This window comes from Bufo gargarizans, chromosome 6 (assembly GCF_014858855.1).
Source record: "Bufo gargarizans isolate SCDJY-AF-19 chromosome 6, ASM1485885v1, whole genome shotgun sequence".
In the NCBI taxonomy this organism is placed as follows: Eukaryota; Metazoa; Chordata; class Amphibia; order Anura; family Bufonidae; genus Bufo; species Bufo gargarizans.
In genome coordinates, this window is record NC_058085.1 from 382,615,983 (window position 1) to 382,638,263 (window position 22,281).

Consider the following 22,281-nt stretch of genomic DNA (forward strand, 5'->3'; position numbering starts at 1 on the left):
CATCACTAACGAGTATTACTAGTAATGCTGGTTAGCAATGATCATTTCAATTGTCGGCCCATAATACGGTATCTATAATCCAGTCAGGAAAAATAGTTTAATCAATCTATTCTTTTACTAAATCATCTCCTCTTGAAAACGAAATATTAATATCTATTTTCATTATTTTATACCAAATGGAAGATACTTCTAAGGATTATGGGGACCTTTCTGTTACATCTCTACCTATGTGCCATTCCTCTGTTACTCCCCATGAATATTTTTGAAGAAATTGATAACAGGGCATTACTATTCCTCCTGCCAAAGGGTGGTGTCCCTGCAAGTCTGACACTGGCAGCACTGATTATGTCAGACTATGCAGGGACACCCCCCCAACTTTTAACACACAGACGTGCCTTTATCACAGACTATCGGCCACTCAATCATACATTTTCAGTATGCCATTGATTGCAAAGAACTGGAAAAGCTCTTCAATCTTGTATCATAGAATGTAGATCGGTTCATAGCAATTTTCATACTGTTTCAATCACTAAATCATCTAAGACTTCATGTTCTGAGAACTTGCCATAGATGTAATAGAGTGGATATATATATACACTTTAATAAGGTGACTTACAGGCTTTCGTAGTATAATGTTCCATTGGTCCAAATCCAGTCCATATTATCATCTGTACGTCTCAGACCGATCCAGTGATTGTTTGAACCCTTACGCCAGAGCAAAAAATCCTGCAATAATAAAAAACAGATCTTAGTTATTGCACTTAATTTTATCTCAACATAAACTAGTTCCAGAATCCCCTTCAGGACCAAGGTCAGAGTTTCCAGTTCTGGCTTCTATGGACGGGTGTTAGCTGTGTGAGGCTACCTTCACATCTGCGTTTTTGCTCGATCTGTAAGGGGATCAGCGAAAACGCATCCGGTCAATAATACAACGAACAGATCCGGTCGTATTATCTCCAAAATGAACAATACAGATCCAGCACTAAAACCACTGTAAGTCAATAGGCGCCGGATCTGTTTTTTTCATGTCCGAAAAAACGGATCCAGCACCATTGACTTACGGTATCTTTCATGCCGGATCCGTCTTGCTAAGTGTCCGATGAAGCACACAAAAATGCTTGCTTGCAGTGTTTTTGTGTGCGGCATGGGAACGCAACAAAACAGAACGGAGAGCATTGTGGTGTACGATGCTCAAGTTCTATCAGTTTTGTCCCCATTGAAAATAAATAGGGAGAAAACTGAAGTGTTTTGCTGTGAAGGATCTCAAATCCGTAAAGCAAAACGCAGCTGTGAAAGTAGCTTAATACAGCTGATACTCGCAATATATGGGGCAGTCACAGCCCATGAGCCTGCTACATACACTCCTCATGCCCCTCAGGTTTATAGTTACCCCAAGGTGCATGAAGGGGTTAAACTTTATTTAATTTATTTTAAATAATTTCACACAGCGATCATTTAACCACTTTTAACATGCTTTGGTATAGTCAGTATATCAAACATGTATTGCCTGACTGTAACTAACTTAAAGCCATTCTATTACGCTGCACCTTCACCGTGACCTGAAATGTATAGAGCTATAGCGGTCCTGGAGTCCTGGGGGGCTTTGTTAGGCCTCTGGCAGCCACTGCAGGTGTCTTAATAAAGTCGGCATGATTTAGCTTTTCTAGAAAATGGACAAACAAGTCTACAGGAGTACAGTAGATATGTGCCAAAATAATTTATGGTAAATGTGTCATTTGTGAGAGGCCATATCCATCCCATTAAGGAGGACCTCTCCCCGCTCCTGACGCCCGTTTTAATAGCTTCACACATTCCCCATGTAATAACAGTTCTGGAGCATCTCTTCTTATGGCTCTGTGTTGTGCCATTCCTTTATTATCTCTACTAGAAGTTATGAATGATTTGCTATCAGTCTGCAGTAAGGGTACAGAGGGAGGTAACCGGTTGGGGGGGTGTTACCTGCACAGTCTGACAATGGCAGCACTGACTGGATAGAGTGAGTCTGTGCAGGTACACCCCCCCCCCCCCCAACTGGTTACCTCTCTCTGTACCCTTACTGCAGACTGCTAGCAATTCATTCATAACTTCTAGTAGAAATAACAAAGGAATGGTACAACATAGAGCCATAAGAAGAGATGTTCCAGACAGTGTTGGACTGGGGTACCTAGGGCCCACCAGTAAAATGTATTTTGGGGGCCCACCAAATGGATACATTCAAATATAATAAATAATCTAACAAGTCTTTTATATGAACACAGGCTCTTTGAGGGGCTGTACATTGAATATATGTATGTAGTGCAGTAAGTCTTCTGTGTTAAGTGCCACTTGTGCAGGGGGTGGGAGACTAGGGGCCCCCTTTGCCCAGGGGCCCACCGGGGGATTCACCTGTACCCCTGTGGGTCAATCCGAGCCTGGCTCCAGAACTGTTATTACATGGGGAATGCATGTATATATTAAAACAGGCCTGTCAGGAGAGGGGACGGGGCCTCTTTAAGCACCATCACTTTCCAAAAGTAGCAAGGAAAGCAAAAATCAACAAAAAGTTGAATTTTTTTCCACAAATGTGGCATGCGTCAAAATTTGTAACTTTTATACATTGGGAAACTGATTTAAACCTGTTAGTAAATTCCCCCCGTGTCTACTATACAGTGATTGAGCTTCATTAACCTATGGTAACTAGAAAACCTATTTACTTCACTAATCTCTGTGTGCTATACATTCGCTTTCAGTTACTCACCAGTTCATCCTGATTATCTATAAGCGCCAGTGATGCATTATGTGACATACAGAATTTCTGGCTGTTGTCCCATGTATCAGATTTTTTTGAGAAGTAGTAGCACTTTCCCCGGGACCAGATCCAGTCAGCTTCACATGGGACAGGCTTCTGGTTCCTGGCTTCATTTATATTAGTTATCCGTTCATAATATGTTATCCGTTCATCATCTGTTTAGAATAACACCATTTAGCGGGGGCCGACAGATACGTCATCACTTTCTGGAGACTGTAACACTCTATGGACACTTTTTTATCAATTAACCCTGATGAATTAGGCCAAAAGCAGGACCTAATAGAAGGCCTGCGGGCATCTCACTGACAGGCATAATACAGTGCAATAAACATGCTAAGTCCCCTAGTGAGACTATAGAAAAAAAGGCTTAATAAAATATTTAAAATATAAAAAAACACAAAAAAATAACAAATAAAAATCCATGATTATGTCAAAAAAGAAAAACAGATACACATAACCTGTACACATAAATACTGTATATGCTTACTGCAGAGCTGAATGCTGGATACCGCAGGGCAGCAGTCGCCTGCGCACTCAGGGGTAGGGAGATTTGATGCAACATTTTGCGCTGCAAAATCTCTATACTCCTAAGTGCGCACGTGCGGTGCATGAAGTACGTTTATTGCGGCGCTGCAATGATTCTTTGGTAAGCCAGTGGATGTGAGCTTGCGCAGCGCCGCGCACACCCTCCTCTAACTGATTCCTGTGCGGCCGCGTCTCTTCTGGTGCGGCCGCGTCACTTCCGGTATAGACTTTTCGCAAACTATAGAGATCTGGCAGAACACCGGAAGTGATCAGATCATGGAAACACGTATTTGTGTTTTTTTTTGTTTGTTTTTTAACTTTATTAATGGAGCTGGAGGGGGCACTACGGGCAAAATGTGGGATTATGATTGTGAGGGGGGAAGAAGGAGGACACAACTACTGTGAGGAGGGAAACAAGGAGAACTTAACTACTGTGAGGGGCCACAAGGAGGACATAACTACTGTGAGCAACCCCAAGGAGGACATAACTACTGTGAGCGACCACAAGGAGGACATAACTACTGTGAGCGACAACAAGGAGGACAAAACTACTGTAAGGGACCACTAGGAGAACATAACTACTGTGAGGGGGGAGGAGCTTTTGTGGGAGTGTGTGTATATATAGCCAGATAGTATTACCGTAACTTGCCTAATTATAGCTAGCTGATTTTCCAAGTGATGATTTTTATAAGTGCATTGGAGATATTCAGGAGACTAACTTAGACTAACGTAGAGATCTTCCACTGTAGCAGAACTTCAGCGGTGTTTCTGGTGGATACTCAGACACTGTGTTTCAAAACAGGTGAGGAATTTGTTAGACAGATTATCACTATTGTCTGATTGCAAATGAGCATAGGTGATTAAGGTGTTAAATGTGTTGTTGGGGGAGGAGTTTTTGTAGGAGTGTGTGTATATATAGCCAGATAGTATTAGCGTGCCTTATTATAGCTTGCTGATTTTTATAAGTGCATTGGAGATATTCAAGAGATACTCAGGAGGTAATCTGGAGGTGGATACAATCTAAACAAGTAAGATTTGTTTGTTTAAAATCTTTCACCTCTTTAAAATGGCAGACCTGGTTCTGTGCAGGAATTGTTGTGCTTTTATTTAAGGTTCCACTCTTCCAAGGTTTAGATGCTGTCTGATCTGTAGACAGCTCTCCATAATGCAGCAGGAAATCGCGTTTTTGAAAACTGAGATTTGTAAATTAACCGTTAAACTCAGGATGAGAACGTTGCAATGCCACTGCCACAGAGGCCCCCTAGAAATGGAAGATGGGTTACTGCAGGTTCTGGTAGACTGAGAGTTGTTGATAGAAGACATGTCCCACAGTCTGCGGCTCTCCATAATTCATTTTCAGCACTTTCAGAGTGCAAGAGCAACATGGAGGATGGCTCAAGCACAGTGGGTGAGAAACAATCATCTCCCATGCCTAAAGTATGCAAGACTGCAGCCAAAGACAAAAAGCAGAAAGTGAGGACTGATAGTAACCAGCTGTTGGTGGGCGATTCCATCATAAGAGGTGTGAAGTTTGAGGAAAATGGTGTTGTGAGATGTCTCCCTGGTGCTACCGCTAGCAGGGATAGACGACGGATCCTCAATATTGTTAGGCAAGCAAAGCAGGAAAGGGAGGTGGATGTTATTGTCCATTTTAGAACAAATGATCTGGCTTGCAATGAGGTTTCAAAGGTGAAGGAAGCTTTTCACACACTTGGAAATGATATAAGGGAGGTTGCATCAACCGATTTCATTCTCTGCAGTTTTGCCAGTGCATAACCTTCAGCATGACAGGAAGATGCGCATTAAGGAATTCAATGTATGGCTTGGTGAATGGTGTCTGAACCAAGGGTTTGGCTTTGTGTCTCATGTTAGCTCACGTTGGAATGGAAAATAACTGTACAAGCAAGATGGTTTGCATCTTTCTCTCAAGGGAATGAATGTCCTCAGTGAACAGTTCCAAGTATTTGCTAAGGAGCATTTAAACTAGGAAAGGGGGGCAAAAGAGTGATAATCCAGCAGTCCGACTGCCCCCTGGAACAATGCCAGAAGATGCCAGTAGCACAAATGTGTCAATACCCTACTTTAATGTACTAATTCATTTTGTACTTGTAACCTATTCTATAATTGAATTTAAAAAAACTATTGTTCAAAAAAAAAAAAAAAAAAAAATGACAAGCTCAGATTCTTGTCTACAAATGCTCGCAGTTTAGGGAATAAGATCAATGAACTTGAGGCTATAATGGCATCTGAGAATATAGATTTAGTGGCTGTTACTGAGACGTGGTTCAATGGGAGTAATGACTGGGATATAACAATACCAGGGTTCTCTCTATACAGGAAAGACAGAGAAGGCAAGAAGGGGGAGGGGTGGCCCTGTGTCATGGTCTTACCTTCTGGCTGTTCCCTTCGTTTGACATGTGCTGGCGGCCATCTTGGTTTCTGGGTTTCTTGTAGCCTCCTACCCTGCGGCTCCTCCCTCCCACTGGGAGGAGCTGGATGCCCAGCTCATATATATAGGAGGTCTGTGGCTTCAGTTCCCTGCTTGGTCCTCCTGTGTGCACATGCTTCTAAGACTTCTGCTGATTCTGGTTCCTGATCCCGGCTTCGTCTGACTACCCTTCCGGTTCCTGATCCTGGCTTCGTCTGACTACCCTTCCGGTTCCTGATCCTGGCTTCGTCTGACTACCCTTCCGGTTCCTGATCCTGGCTTCGTCTGACTACCCTTCCGGCTCCTGATCCTGGCTTCGTCTGACTACCCTGCTGGTTCCTGACCTCTGGCTGCGCAAGACCCTGCCTCGGTTTAGCCATCCGTTTGGACTTTTGCCTTACAGCTTTATTGTCAATAAAGCCTTCTTACTTCCACTTATCTCTGTTGTACGTCTGGTTCATGGTTCCTTGACACCCTGTATGTGAAAGATAGCGTGAAATCTAATTTGATACAAGTTAGTGAGACCAATTTAGAGTCCGTTTGGGTTACCCTGCAGCTTGATAATCATAAGGTAACTCGTGTAGGTGTGATATATAGACCACCTAGCCAAGTCAAAGATTTAGATGATCTACTAGTTGAGGAAATAGCTAAAATGACATTGAAGGGGGGAAGTTGTCATTATGAAAGACTTTATTCTTCCTGATGTAAACTGGAAAACCAAAATAGCTAGTTCTGCCAGGAGTACAGATATTCTAAATTCCCTACTGGGATTATCTCTACAGCAAGTAGTTGAGGAGCCAACCCGGAAGGAGGCCATTTTAGATTTAGTATTCACAAATGGGAATTTGGTATCTGATATTACTGTAGGGGAAAGCTTGGGATCTAGTGATCACCAGTCAGTGTGGTTTACTATAAGTACAGTGACTGAGTCACACCACACAAAAACAAGCGTTTTAGATTTTAGAAAAACAGACTTTTCTAAAATTAGATTAGTGGTATATGAGTCACTATCAGATTGAAATAGTTTCAATGGAGTCCAGGAGAAATGGGGCTACTTAAAAGTGGCACTATTGAAGGCAACAGAAAATTGCATTAGGCTTGTCAATAAAAGTTAAAAAAGGAAGAGACCACTGTGGTACTGAGCAGAAGTAGCCAAAATCAATAAAAACAAAAAGATAGCATTTAGTAATTATATAAAAATAAAAAAAATTGAGGATGACAGGCAAATTTATAAGATTAGGCAGAGAGAGACCAAACAAGTTATAAGAGCTTCTAAAGCACAGGCATAAGAGAAATTAGCTCAGCCAGTGAAAAAAGGCGATAAGACATTCTTCAGATACATAAATGAAAAAAGGAAACTAAAACAAGGAATTACCAAATGAAAAACAAAAGAAGGAAGGTATATGGAAGAAGATAAAGAACTAGCTGACTGCCTCAATGAATACTTCTGTTCAGTTTTTACAAAGGAAAATGAAGGAAAATGAAGGAAAAGGACCTCAGTTAGGAAAGAAGACTAATGAATAGAGTTGAGCGAACCCGAACTGTAAAGTTCAGGTTCGGGTTTGGTGATTTTGATGGCGCTTTTTGGAAAGGCTGCAAATCAACAAGCGTCATACTACTTGCCCCAAAAGGCCATCACAGCCATGCCTACTATTGGCATAGCTGTGATTGGCCAACTGCAACATGTGACCCAGCTTCTATTTAAGCTGGGGTCACGTAGCACCACCCGTCACGCTGCTCGGATTAGTGTAGGGAGAGGCTGCAGCTGCTGTGAGGGAGAGATCAGGGAGAAATCTTATGACGATTCAGAACTGCTTCTTTACTTAGCGATCTACAGCAAATGTGTTTTGTGGGTGCAGTGCACAATTTTTTTAAAGCCTGCCCTGAGCAAACTACTACTGAAAACAAACTTTTTTTTCTTCAGTTAGTCAATATCAATACATAATCGGCAGCCATTTTATGCAACGCTAGTGCACCAACACAGGCTATCTGCATGTCTGTAAATCCAGAAATACAGCTTTTTGCTTACTGGGGTGAAAAAAAATACATCTGTTTCATATAGTGCACATCTGGGATTAGTCACATTTAGGCCAGAAATACAGCTTTTTGCTTACTGGGGTGAAAAAACCCTCTGATATACTGCACATCTTGGACTACACATGCATAAGTGAGTGTCACATTTAGGACAGAAAATACGGCTTTTTGCTTACTGGGGTGAAATAAAATACATCTGTTTCATATAGTGCACATCTGGGATTACACGTGCATAAGTGAGTGTCACATTTTGGCCAGAAATATGGCTTTTTGCTTACTGGGGTGAAAAAACCCTCTGATATACTGCACATCTGGGATTAGACAAGCAGAAGTGATTGTCACATTTAGGCCAGAAATACGGCTTTTTGCTTACTGTGGTTAAAAAAACTTGTAATATACTGCACATCTTGGATTACACGTGCATTAATTAATTCTCACATTCAGGACAGAAATATGGCTTTTTGCTTACTGGAGTTAAAAAAAAAATAAAACTCTGATATAGTGCACATCTGGGATTAGACGTGCAAAAGTGACTGTGAAATTTAGGCCACAAATACCACTGTCATATAGAGTTAAAAAATAAAAAATGTAGTGCAATACCCTACATCAGGGTTTTTAATTGGCGGTTAATTATTTTTAACAGACTTAACCACTTTTTACTTTGCTTGGTGAACGCTAACTATGAGGCAAACATCTAATAAGGACGCGGTCATGGTGGTGGTGTTGGTGGAGCCTCTGGTGCAGGGAGAGGACGTGGCCATTCTGCCACAGCTACACGTCCTACTGAACCTACTACCTCAGGTCTCAGTAGCCGCCAGAATCTACAGCGATACTTGGTCGGGCCTAATGCCGTTCTAAGGATGGTAAGGCCTGAGCAAGTACAGGCGCTAGTCAATTGGGTGGCCGACAGTGGATCCAGCACGTTCACATTATTTCCCACCCAGTATTCTGCAGAAAGCGCACAGGTGGCGCCTGAAACCCATGCCCATCAGTCTGTCACATCACCCCCATGCATATCGGGGAACCTGTCTGAGCCTCATGTCATGCAGCAGTTTCTTATGCTGTTTGAAGACTCTGCTGGCAGGGTTTCCCAAGGGCATCCACCTAGCCCTTCCCCAGGGGTGGAAGACATAGAAAGCACTGACGCACAAGCACTTATGTTTCCTGATGAGGACATGGGAATACCACCTCAGCACATCTCTGATGATGACGAAACACAGGTGCCAACTGCTGCATCTTTCTGCAGTGTGCAGACCGAAAAGGATGTCAGGGAGGAAGACTGGGTGGAAGACGATGCAGGGGACGATGGGGTCCTAGACCCCACATGGAATGAAGGTCGTGCCACTGACTTTCAGAGTTCGGAGGAAGAGGCAGTGGTGAGACCGAGCCAACATCGTAGCAAAAGAGGGAGCAGAGTGCAAAAGCAGAGCAGCAGTCACCAAAACAGTTCGCCTGCTACTGGCCACCGTCACCAGGGACCGAGCAGCCCAAAGGCAGCTTCAAGGAGTTCCCTGGCATGGCACTTCTTCACACAATGTGCTGACGACAAGACCCAAGTGATTTGCATGCTGTGCCATCAGAGCCTGAAGCGAGGCATTAACGTTCTGAACCTTAGCACAACCTGCATGACCAGGCATCTACGTGCAAGACACGGGCTGCAATGGAGTAAGCACCTTCAAAATGAATACAAATAAGTAAGTCACAGGGGCCTGATGGGATACACACAAAGCTATTAAAAGAGCTCAGCGGTGAACTAGCAAAACCATTAACAGATTTATTTAACCAATCACTGGCAACAGGAGTCATCCCAGAGGATTGGAAATTGGCAAATGTTGTGCCCATTCACAAGAAAGGTAGTAGGGATGAATCGGGCAACTATAGGCCAGTAAGCCTGACATCAATAGTGGGGAAATTAATGGAAACCATACTTAACCCCTCAAGGACACAGGGCGTACAGGTACACCCTGATGTCCTGGTACTTAAGGACACAGGGCGTGCCCGTACGTCCTGTGTAGTTTTGATCACTGCAGCACGGCCGGCAGTGATCGGAACGGGGTGTCTGTTGAAATAATTCAGCAGGCACCCTGTGACAATGCCTAAGGGGGTCCAGTGACCCCCCCCCCCCCAAATTGCCGATTGTTACAAACCGCAGGTCAATTCAGACCTGTGGTTTGTAGCGCTTATGCAAGTTTCTGATCCCTGCGGTCCGTGACCGCAGGGATCAGAAACATCAAAACATCAAAGCTCCCCTCCCTCCCCTTTCCCATCTGCTCAGTTGTGGCAGATGGTGAAGGTTTCAATGGCAACAGGACGCCTTCTCAGGCATCCTGCTGTCCATGGTGCTGAACAGATCTGTGCTAAAGGCAGAGATCTGTTCAGACAAAGTGTGAGTGAAATACTGTGCAGTACACTATATAGTGCATCAAGGTTTAACGTGCTCTGCTAAAAGTACCTTTAATTTCATAAATGGGTAATAGGCTAAAATTGCCCTGGTGACTAATACCGTGTCAAATAACTTCACAAAAAAAACAAACAAAATCTATTTAAAAATAAATAGATTTTTTTCTTTATCACAGGCCGGATTACATGGAAAAAGGTATAGGTAATATTGGTACAGGTATGTGGGTTACTGTTGTAAAAGGGATCAATACAGGGAGTGCAGAATTATTAGGCAAATTAGTATTTTGACCACATCATCCTCTTTATGCATGTTGTCTTACTCCAAGCTGTATAGGCTCGAAAGCCTACTACGAATTAAGCATATTAGGTGATGTGCATCTCGGTAATGAGAAGGGGTGTGGTCTAATGACATCAACACCCTATATCAGGTGTGCATAATTATTAGGCAACTTCCTTTCCTTTGGCAAAATGGGTCAAAAGAAGGACTTGACAGGCTCAGAAAAGTCAAAAATAGTGAGATATCTTGCAGAGGGATGCAGCACTCTTAAAATTGCAAAGCTTCTGAAGCGTGATCATCGAACAATCAAGCGTTTCATTCAAAATAGTCAACAGGGTCGCAAGAAGCGTGTGGAAAAACCAAGGCGCAAAATAACTGCCCATGAACTGAGAAAAGTCAAGCGTGCAGCTGCCAAGATGCCACTTGCCACCAGTTTGGCCATATTTCAGTGCTGCAACATCACTGGAATGCCCAAAAGCACAAGGTGTGCAATACTCAGAAACATGGCCAAGGTAAGAAAGGCTGAAAGACGACCACCACTGAACAAGACACAAAAGCTGAAACGTCAAGACTGGGCCAAGAAATATCTCAAGACTGATTTTTCTAAGGTTTTATGGACTGATGAAATGAGAGTGAGTCTTGATGGGCCAGATGGATGGGCCCGTGGCTGGATTGGTAAAGGGCAGAGAGCTCCAGTCCGACTCAGAAGCCAGCAAGGTGGAGGTGGAGTACTGGTTTGGGCTGGTATCATCAAAGATGAGCTTGTGGGGCCTTTTTGGGTTGAGGATTGAGTCAAGCTCAACTCACAGGATACTAAATAAAAATATAGAAATACACAAACCCCCGACGCGTTTCTACCGTAAGCTTGGTCAGAGTCCCCATCAGTAAGTAACCACATGTATATTATGGATATATTTAATTTTGATAAGTATACTGTGAGTAATACTCATTCCATACTGTGACCTTCAGGCATACATCACTCTGATGTGGACACTTGCGACTGACCATAATCTTATGGGAGCTAAGTATCACTTTTCTTTTTCTTTGATCTTTATCTATGATTTATGCGACACATCTTGATTATTACCCCCTGATGAGCCGTTGTTGCGGTAGAAACGCATTGGAGTTTGTGTATTTCTATATTTTTATTTAGTATCCTGCATAGGTATATTTAGAGACTAAAACAAGTAGTCCAACCCACGATATGGGATATAGGGTCGTCAGGTCGATAAATATAGAGTTTTGTTTGGCTGTTAACCCTTGCTATGTTAGTGGAAAAAAATGGATTAAAATTCTGAAATTTCATCTCCATTTGCCATCAACTCTTTGGGAACACCTAAAGGGTTAATAATGTTTGTAAAATCAGTTTTGAATACCTTGAGGGGTGTAGTTTCTAGAATGGGGTCACTTTTGGGTGGTTTCTATTATGTAAGCATCACAAAGTGACTTCTGACCTGAACTGGTCCCTAAAAAGACTTGTAACGTCCCCAAAAAATTAAATGTCATTCCCAAAATGATCCAAACATGAAGCAGACATATGGATAAGTAAAAGCGTTTTAAAGTTATCACTACATAAAGGGACACTGGTCAGATTTGCAAAAAATGGCCTGGTCCTTAAGGTGAAATAAGGCTGTGTCCTTAAGGGGTTAAGGAGAGGATTGTGGAACATCTAAAATCCCATGGATTAAAATATGAAAAACAGCATGGCTTTTCTTCAGGGAGATCATGTCAAACTGATCTTATTGATTTTTTTGATTGGGTGACTAAAATAATAGATGGAGGAGGTGCAGTAGACATCGCTTATCTAGACTTTAGTAAGGCTTTTGATACTGTCCCACATAGAAGGCTTATCAATAAATTGCAGTCTTTGGGCTTGGACTCCCATATTGTTGAATGGATTAGGCAGTGGCTGAGGGACAGGCAACAGAGGGTTGTAGTCAATGGAGTATATTCAGACCAAGGTCTTGTTACCAGTGGGGTACCTCAGGAATCTGTTCTGGGACCCATATTGTTTAATATCTTTATCAGCGAAATTGCAGAAGGCCTCGATGGTAAGGTGTGTCTTTTTGCTGATGACACAAAGATTTGTAACAGGGTTGATGTTCCTGGAGGGATACACCAAATGGAAAAGGATTTAGGAAAACTAGAGGAATGGTCAAAAATCTGGCAACTAAAATTTTATGTTGATAAGTGCAAGATAATGCACCTGGGACGTAAAAACCCAAGAGCAGAATATAAAATCAGTGATACAGTCCTAACCTCAGTATCTGAGGAAAGGGATTTAGGGATCAGTATTTTAGAAGACTTAAAAGGTAGGCAGACAATGTCACAGAGCAGCAGGAAATGTTGGCAGAAAGCTTGGGTGTATAGGGAGAGGCATTACCAGTAGACAGAGGGGGGCGCTCATGCCACTCTACAGAGCACTAGTGAGACCTCATTTGGAGTATTGTGCTCAGTACTGGAGACCAAAGCTCCAAAAGGATATTGATACTTTGGAGAGAGTTCAGAGAAGAGCTACTAAACTGGTCCATGGATTGCAGGATAAAACTTACCAGGAAAAGTTAAAGGACCTTAACATGTAAAGCTTGGAAGAAAGACGAGACAGAGGGGAGATGATAGAAACTTTTAAATACATAAAGGAAATCAACAAGGTAAAGGAGGAGAGAATATTTAAAAGAAGAAAAACTGCTACAAGAGGACATAGTTTTAAATTAGAGGGGCAAAGGTTTAAAAGTAATATCAGGAAGTATTACTTTACTGAGAGAGTAGTGGATGCATGGAATAGCCTTCCTGCAGAAGTGGTAGCTGCAAATACAGTGGAGGAGTTTAAGCATGCATGGGATAGGCATAAGGCCATCCTTCATATAAGATAGGGCCAGGGGCTATCCATAGTATTCAGTATGTTGGGCAGACTAGATGGGCCAAATGGTTCTTATCTGCCGACACATTCTATGTTTCTATATTTCTATAAGGAGAACATCACACCGACGCCATTAAAACCCTCCATGCGGTAGGACCAGTTGGTTCTTTTATTTATCACAAGGTGTATTTTTACCGTCTGTCAAGGAGGGGAGCGTGCAGGGTAACACTGGACCTCCCTCTGTCAGCACTTCGTCAGATCAGGTCGACGAGACACCTTGAATGAAATAACACCCAAGTACTCTCTACAACTGCTAGCATTCATAGGGTTAATAAATCAATCTAGGTAATGCTTCTTCTAAGGTCATGGAATCGTTAGAACACAAGGCTCTTATTAAAGTGAAGTTGTAATATAAAAAATGGACAGTGAGTACAAACAATGGGGTTATCATAGAAAATATAACATAAAATACACAGACATATACATACAGTGCAAAATAACAGTTTGGAAAATAAAAGGGATAAAAACTAAACTTAATACGTTATGTGACGGTTAAGTCCAGTTGCCTGGGGAAGCAGAAATATCGGTCAGTCCATCAAACTAGTGATCGACAAAGAAATCACTATTTGCTTCTCTCCTCTCCGTGCGTGTTTAAAAAGGGTCAGTATAACCCCCCCCCCCCCAAATCACCTGTGATGTCAGAGGAGGCCAGGGAGTATGGGAATTACCTTTTATGACAGTTTTTATGACCACTACCTGGAAACCAAGTCTGCCTCAAGCTCTTTGTATTGAAATATTTTTTCGAGTATTCACCATAACAATTTCATATTACCTCCATCCACTCTTTCCGAATGTCCCGCATACGTGCGTACTAAACATGGCGGAGGTAATAGCAGGATAGCTGGAGTTATCTAATAGCTCCCTGTTACTGAGCTGGAAACCATTTGATGTTAATACCATGGAAGCATACACATGGTCTGATTTCTCAGGAGGAAGCACGTGGCTCAAATATGGATTTGTCCACGTATTTCTTTGATGTGTATTGCAAGATAGGGGTTTCATGTGTGACCTCATTGAAAAGGACACTAGCCTTCTCCTGACCCCTCTAACGGTCTGGTCTGTATAATGCTGGTATCTGACATCTTCACACTTTATGATAGGGGTTCCTGGTTTCTGTGAAGTTCCATCTTACTGATTTTTATTGCTACAATCTCCTGACCGGTCTCCTGACAGGACATGGAAGAGGTAATGACCCCCTACAACAATGTAAAGGGAAGGGTTGCCTGCTCCTAACAATAATTTTAATATTAGGATCCCTCTATCACCACACCTCCCCCTTTTAGATATGTGTTGGGATTACTGATACATCTAGCAATATCCCAAGCCAGTCTCGACGTTTCTTCCTGGAGGTACAAGCCATCGGCATTGCTGTGATTGCTCCCTTTGTTGTGTTAAATCATGATTTCATTTTGCTGTAACGTCAAACTCCATCTTAGCAACTTCCCATTATCACCGTCAACCCTGTGTAACCAACTGAGGGGGTTGTGATCAGTCACCACTGGGAACCTGCGCCCATACAGGTAAGGCTGGAGTTTCTGCAAGGCCCACACGATGGCCAAGCATTCCTTCTCTACTGAGGCATAGGCCACCTCCCTTGGTAGCAGCTTCCTGCTCAAGTAGATTATGCGATGTCCCCCCCCTCTGGATTTACCTGACTTAGCACTGCACCTAAGCTATACGCTCTGGCATCAGTCTGTACCACAAATTGGCGTGAAAAGTCTGGGCTTTGCAAGACTGGCGAGCTTGCAATGGCACTTTTAAGGGCTGGCAGAGATTGTGCACAGTCTGGAGTCCAATTGACTATTTGCGGCAATTGCTTTTTCTTGAGGTCCGTTAGTGGTTTGGCAAGGGTGCTATAGTTAGGAATGAACTTTCTATAGTTCCCTGCAGTCCCTAAAAAGGACATCATTTGCTTTTTTGTTTGGGGAGTGGTCCAGGTGACAATGGCGTCTACCTTCCCTGGTTTGGGTCTCATTGTCCCTCCACCCACCCGGTGTCCGAGGTACTGTACCTCTGCCATGGCTATCTGACAGTTCCCAGGCTTGATTGTCAGACCTTGGATTTGCCGGAGCACCTGTGACAGGTGGGTCAGGTGATCATCCCAGGTGTGACTGAACAGAACAATGTCATCCAGGTAAGCTACGGCAAACCCTTCAAATTCCTGGAAAGTGCTGCAAAGTCTAGCTACACCTCTGTACAAGCAGCTGCGCCTGGTACTGGTCCATTCAAGAGAATGGGACTTAGCTGCAGTACCAGCCACATTCATATGGAAGGTGCTATTAGTACAGTAGTGGCAGTGATACCATTATGCCAATATTCTGTTTAAGAAAAGGACTGGCACTCGTCACTGCAGCCATTTTTCTAGTGCACATTACACAGGTATTCTGGCGAATCTGGTTAACTAATATACATAGGCAGGTTCTCCATCACTGAAAAAGATGCTTAATATGTTAAAGTAAAAAATCTCAAATAGTTTTAATACTTTAGCTAAAGGTTATACTTACCAGTATTCCTGACAGGGCAGCCTTGGACGACCAATGCGATTATCACAGACAGCAGGATAACATTCAGGACACCCAGGAAGCACACTGCATAGAAGAACATGTCTGATTGATACTTGTGGAAGAGAAGACAATTACACTTACAGCATCATTTCCAGATGTCACTGAAGACACAGTACGTATGGATTGTATATGAGATTACAGCCCAAATCATTTCTCAGCCCCTTCTCCTTGTATTACCAGTGGCAAAGCTGATCCTCTTATTCTGGAGACACTGCGGGAGTATTACTCACCAAAATACTCCAGAATCCTAGTACCAGTTATGTATGACATGGCACGTTTTATACCTTCTTCAATAATTTTGAAAAGTGTCAAGAAAATAATCTTGGCCAAGAGGATTCCTTAAAGGCGCCTGATTTATTAACAGAGTGTGCTTTTTTGTGGGCTCAAATATTGATGTAAAGTACTTCAGTCAAAAGGCAACTAATGAAAGTTTTCATTAAACTACAGTATACAGATGTGTTCTCCCGTACCTGTCCTCATGACTAGACATGTCCTAATATGCATCTACCTGTAACAGGATGGCCGGCATTTTAAAACAACATGCCATTGCAATATTGTGTCACAGGATCTCTATTCTGTAGGAGTGTGTGTGCTGCCACCCAGTGGTTGTGATGGGAATTGCAGTCCCTCAAGGGTATTCTAGCATATTCCAATGTGTTGTTGAATTGGATCCATGAGAAATTGAAGTTCTTAACTAAGGTAATGGCGAGGACAGATCTGTAGTCAGTGCTTCTGAGCAGTGTCAGACTGGGGTTCCTTGGACCCACCAGAGGAAATTATTAAGGCCCAAAACTAGGGTTGTCACCCGGTCGGCATCTCACCGGCAAGGCTGGTATTTTAGTGGCCCTGCCGGTGCCGGTAATTTTTTCTACCAGCAATGTTAATTGCTGGTATTTTCCTACAAGGCCTGCTACTAATGAGCGCTTCAACTGTGAAGCGCTCATTATTGCAGCCTTTACCTCCCCCCCTGTGTTAATAAAAAAAAAGAACTCACCTCCTCCATTTGCACCGCGGTGAACACTCGCTGCTGACTGGAGGACAGGACCTGTGAGACGTCATTACGTTGTAGTGCAGGTCCTGTCCTGAGCATCCAGTCAGCAGGCAGCGTTTACACCGGCGCCATCAAATGGAAGAGGGGACTGCTTTTTTTTTTGCAGAAGCAGATAAGGGGGAACTAGTGAGGGACGTTATTCTTATTGGGGGGCACTAATCGGGGCATTATTATAACTGGGGGCACTAATGGGAGGCATTATTCTAACTGGGCCACTAATGGGGTCATTATTCTAAATGGGAGCACTCATGGGGGAAATAATTCTTACTGGGGGCACTATTGAGGGCATTATTGTAACTCAAGGTACTAATGGGGGGCATTATTCTAACTGGTGGGCACTAATAGGGGCATTATTCTCTCTAGGGGCACTAATTTGGGTATTATTCTTCCTGGGGGCACAAATAGTGGCATTATTCTTCCTGGGGGGCATTAATTCTGGGGTGCACTAATGGGGGCATTATTCTTACTGGGGGGCACAATGGGGGAATTATTTTTACTGGGAGCACTAATGGGCCAATTACTCTTAATGGGGGCATTAATTCTGGGGGCACTGATGGGGGCATTACTATTACTGGGGGGCATTAATGGGCCCATTACCCTTAATGGGGACATTAATTCTGGGATGCACTACTATTACTGGGGGGCACTAATGGGGGCATTAATATTACTGGGGGCACTAATGTGGACAGTATTAATTCTGGGGGGCATTAATATTATTGGGAGCCACAGTATGATAGCGACTTAATGCCCTGTGTTAAGCCATGCCCACAACCACACCCCTTTTGGGGTGTGGCTTAACTTGGCCGGTATTTTTTGTTGGGAAAGGTGGTAACCCTACCCAACACCTATATCATTAAAAGGGTTTTCCTAGACTTATACTGATGACCTATCCTCAGATCAAATATCTTATTTCAATGTCAATTTACATTCCTTTAGAATAAATAGAACAAACACTTTTATTTAAAATGGATCTTGTTTCTTACGTGAGCACGATTTTCCTACTGACAGATGAGTGTTCTTATGTTCTAGAGGCTGTTCTCAGTACCGCAGTTACAAGTATTACTTTTAATACACTACGTGAATTTTCGTCATATGTTGATTCTGATTTATTTTCTTACATATTAAGGCGTACATTCATTAACTGCCGTAGATTTAGACAATTTTCTACGCCTAAAACAGGTGTAGAAAATGATTAGTGTAGACCTGGTGCGAGCGAGAAATAGTCGCAGATTGCGGCACCAGAAATACGCCTAATTTAGATGTATTTCTGTAAGTAAATGACCCCCCTAAGTGTCTAGCTCAAGAAAATCTTCCAACTTGAAGAAGATATGGGATGTGAATAGTGAGCTTTGTTTTTCCAATGACATTGCCATGGTGACACAAGTCACTAAATACTCTAAATAGATAAGAGAACACTGACACTTATATTTGCATAAACCGTGTTGTAAGGCCGTGTTGCTTTATTTTGGGGTTACCCATAAAATTGCACCAATAAATATTTAATTAATAATCCATAAAGAATAAATAACCATAAATAGATAATAATAATCTCATCAATAACCAATAAAACTTGACCAAAAGTCCACCCAGCATTAGCTGGGCGACAAATTCCCACAAGCCATGCCTCAAAAAGAGCATGCCCCCCCCCCCCCCAAAAAAAAAAAAAAGCAACACAGCCACTTTTCAATCACATTCTAAAGACCCAAGTTAAAAATATCCAGACCCACCTCTGATCTGCATATTGTCAGATCTGTATAGTTCTGGAACAAAGCCTTCCAAATCAATGTTTCTATAACTAAAACCTCCTAAAAGTGGTAAAAATGTTGACATGGCCCTGTTGATCTGCTTTCTAATCTTATTGAAAACCAAACCATCTTTAGCAGACCATATTAATCTCGGGAAGATCTCAGAATAAAAACGGAATGGCATCCGGAAATGAGCATTTCAACAGGATGCAAGGCCTGCCCCGGGTGCAAAATTAAAACATGCGGGGCAGGCCTTCTAAGAAGCTAGTCTTTTAATCTCATTCAGAAGGTCCTTCCATTTCAAACCCCTTAAACCAAACCAAAAAATATGCATTTTATTGGACTCAAAGGATAAGTTCTCAAAGTAAAGTCTCCTCCCGACTCTCTTCTGAGCCTAATAAATGAACGAATGTCCAATAACGGTCTAATTTCCAGCCAAGCTGTCACAGCTCTGACTGGACACAAAAACAAATTAGACAAATTGACCCCGGCCCAACTGGTCCATTTTAGAACTAGCCACCAACTCCCCGATCCTGAAAGCCCACAAAAATGGCAATATAAAAGCCGTTCTAAACAAAAGTACTTCATACTGATCTTTAGCAACATTAGGAAGATTGCCCAAATTTTTTTCTAACAAATCCAATGAAATAGGATGTCTCAAATCTGCATTAAAATTAGCCTTGCAATATCCTTTCAACATCTGCTTAATGAGAAATAAATTAGAGAGAGGTACCTGACCAAATAACCTCTGAAAGAATGACACTCTAACCACTATCCTAGCAATATGAGAGCAAGAAAACTTTTTGGACATAAGCGATGAAACAAAAAGCAGACCTAACTTTTCAAAATTACCTGATGTTTTTTCTTGAACTGAACCAATCCCTCCATGCGGCTGCATAAGAAGCTCATGTTCTAGGTGCAACAGAACTAAGGATACTATCAGCTATTAATCCAGCAGAAGATCCCATAAGTGTGGAGGACAAGGGGTCCTTACTTGCTCTGCTGATGGAACCAACTCCCGAAATTTCCTCCACTGAAAATGAGACAAAGAGCCGGCTATATCATTGTTTCTATCAGGAATGTGCTTTGCTTTCAACCACATGTTAAATGGCATACAGCATAACACCAAATAACTCAACAATCAAACTGTCCTCTCACATTTAGAAGACAGTGTATTGATGGCAAAAACCACACCTTTATTATCTGTGAAAAGACAAATTCTCTTATTCTTAAAAAATGAACCCCAAACTACTATAGCAACTAAAACAGGAAATAATTCTAAGAGCACAATATTAGAAGTAAATTTCTTGGGGGCGTGGCCTGGTCGGGCATGTGAGCGGCCGTGCTTGAGGGGAGCTCCTGACCTGCCGTCGGCCATCCTGAGCAATCCTGTCTCTGCAGCAAGCGCCGCTGCTCAATCTTTCACTGTGGGGCACCGGAGAGTGTACGGACCTCATACAGAATGCCATGACACGTACCGGCAGAAAGGAGAGGGAGCTGAGGGAGGCTGGCACGTCCACGCCGGTAAAACAAGATGGCGCCGCATCGGAGGTGCGGGCCGCAGACCTGGCTGCTCGCCTGGGTAAATACGCCGCAAGCTTACCTTCCTCTGAGACGCCTGCACCGTCCACCACTACATCAGGGGAGACAGCCATGAGGCAGAAAGTCTCAGCCTGGCCGTCACTGGGACTTGAATATGAGCAGTCACAGGCAGAGGAGATGGCTGGAGCTTCAGCCTCTGTTCCAACAGCTCCACCGAGTGGCCCTGTATCGTTATGTCCTCAGCACACACAGATGGGACAGCCTGATGAAATTACTGGTGAGCCTACTTTTAAGGATATCTTTAAGGCAGTCCAGCAAAGCAACAGCTCGCTTGCTCTTCTCACCGCTAACATGGGAAGCCTGCAAGAAAGTGTCTCCTTTCTCCGCCAAGACCTTAAAAAAGTCACTGATAGGATGACTGAGGTTGAAGCCAGAGTGAGCACAGTGGAGGATCAACTGTCCCCTGTTAAAAGAGATCTGGGCAGGGTTATTCATAATGTAACACTGTTGATGTCAAAAACAGACAATCTAGAGAATCGTTCAAGGAGGAACAATCTCCGGTTGGTGGGGGTCCCCGAGAAAGCTGAAGGTCGTGATCCAGTATCCTTTTTTGAAGATTGGATTACAATTAAATTTGGCAAGGACTTGTTGTCCAGGATGTTTGCTATTGAAAGGGCGCAAAGAGTGCAGTTTTGTGCTCCGCCACCAGGGGCCCCACCACGTCCAGTTCTAATGAAGCTGCTACACTTCAGGGACAGGGACAATATACTTAAGAAAGCAAGAGATCATCCGGAGCTGTTGATTAATGGGAGCAAAATTGCGATTTATACAGACTTCTCTGCAGAGGTCCAACGGAAGAGAGTCAAGTTCCTGGATGTGAAAAGGCGCCTTCGGAATCTACAAATCCCGTACTCCATGTTGTATCCGGCCAAGCTCCGCGTAGTGGCGCATGGAGAAGCTTGTTTCTTTGACACCCCCCTGGAGGCGGCGCGGTGGATTGACATTAATGAGCCTTTGCTGAAGACTTCGGCTTCTGTGGGATGAGCGTCCTGCCTATTCTAGTGTTGGAGGGACATGTTTGATATGTTCTGCATATTAATGCTTTGCGTGTTTGTCGGTCCTTATTACTGTCTACTGTTTTTATGACCTTCTGTTTATACTATCTGAGTTTTATATGGATCCGCGGATCCTTAAGTCACTCTGGTGACGAGTTGCGGGTGTCACCTGAAAATGTTTAACTATGTTTATGCACTTTGATTATGTTCAGCACGCTACAGATTCACCTACATGTGGGCAGGTCAGCATGGGTAACCTGTTCTATGTGTACTTTCTTCCATTGGTTTTCCTGTGGCACTTATTCCGCCATGTGTATGGCCGACCGTAGGGAAGTTTTTTCGCCCTGCTGGTGGGTTTGTTCAGGGTAGGGATCATGTCCTTGCCGCTAGTTGTTTTGTTTTGAGGTTAGTTTTTTGGGTTGGGAAGGGGTGGACTAAGCGATGGAGCAGGGTCCGAATATTTCGGCGGTGTAGGAGGAGTAAAGCGCTAACATTTATGATGGCTGTGGTGTGCGTGGATGGTGAATGCATTGTACGGTACTATGGCAAATAGTCTTAAGATAATTGGATGGAATGCTTAGGTGATTCAAATAAACGTACTGCGATGTTTATGGCACTTCAACACTTCCACCCTGCTATATTTTGTTTGTCAGATACTCATTTATCTACCAACACTACTTCGGTCCTACAAAGGCCGTGGATTGGTTGCGCATTTCACTCCGTATTCTCTTCTCATTCTAGGGGTGTAAGTGTTCTAGTGCATAAATCTCTGCCATTATATGTCATGCGTCCCGCATAGACGATAATGGACGGTATGTTTGTCTCCACTGTACCTGTTATCATTGGTCCTTTATATTAGTTGCAGTGTACATTCCCCCTCCCTACAGTAGTGAGGTAATCAAAGAAATTATGAGATATGTTGAGGGTCTACCCCAATGCCCTATTCTGATCG

The 22,281-nt window shown here is 43.0% G+C and overlaps 1 protein-coding gene across 1 annotated transcript; it reads right to left on the minus strand.

Annotated features, from left to right (window-relative positions):
- Positions 1-612: 612 nt before the first annotated feature.
- Positions 613-19,744, minus strand: LOC122942261 (C-type lectin domain family 2 member D-like). Its single transcript, XM_044299764.1, has 4 exons — positions 19,585-19,744; positions 15,877-15,960; positions 2,738-2,943; positions 613-726 (listed from the first exon to the last, which is right to left on the minus strand). The coding sequence occupies exons 1-4, from the start codon at positions 19,628-19,630 to the stop codon at positions 613-615; spliced, it is 450 nt and encodes a 149-aa protein (XP_044155699.1). The 5' UTR covers positions 19,631-19,744.
- Between the last annotated feature and the right edge of the window lie 2,537 nt (positions 19,745-22,281).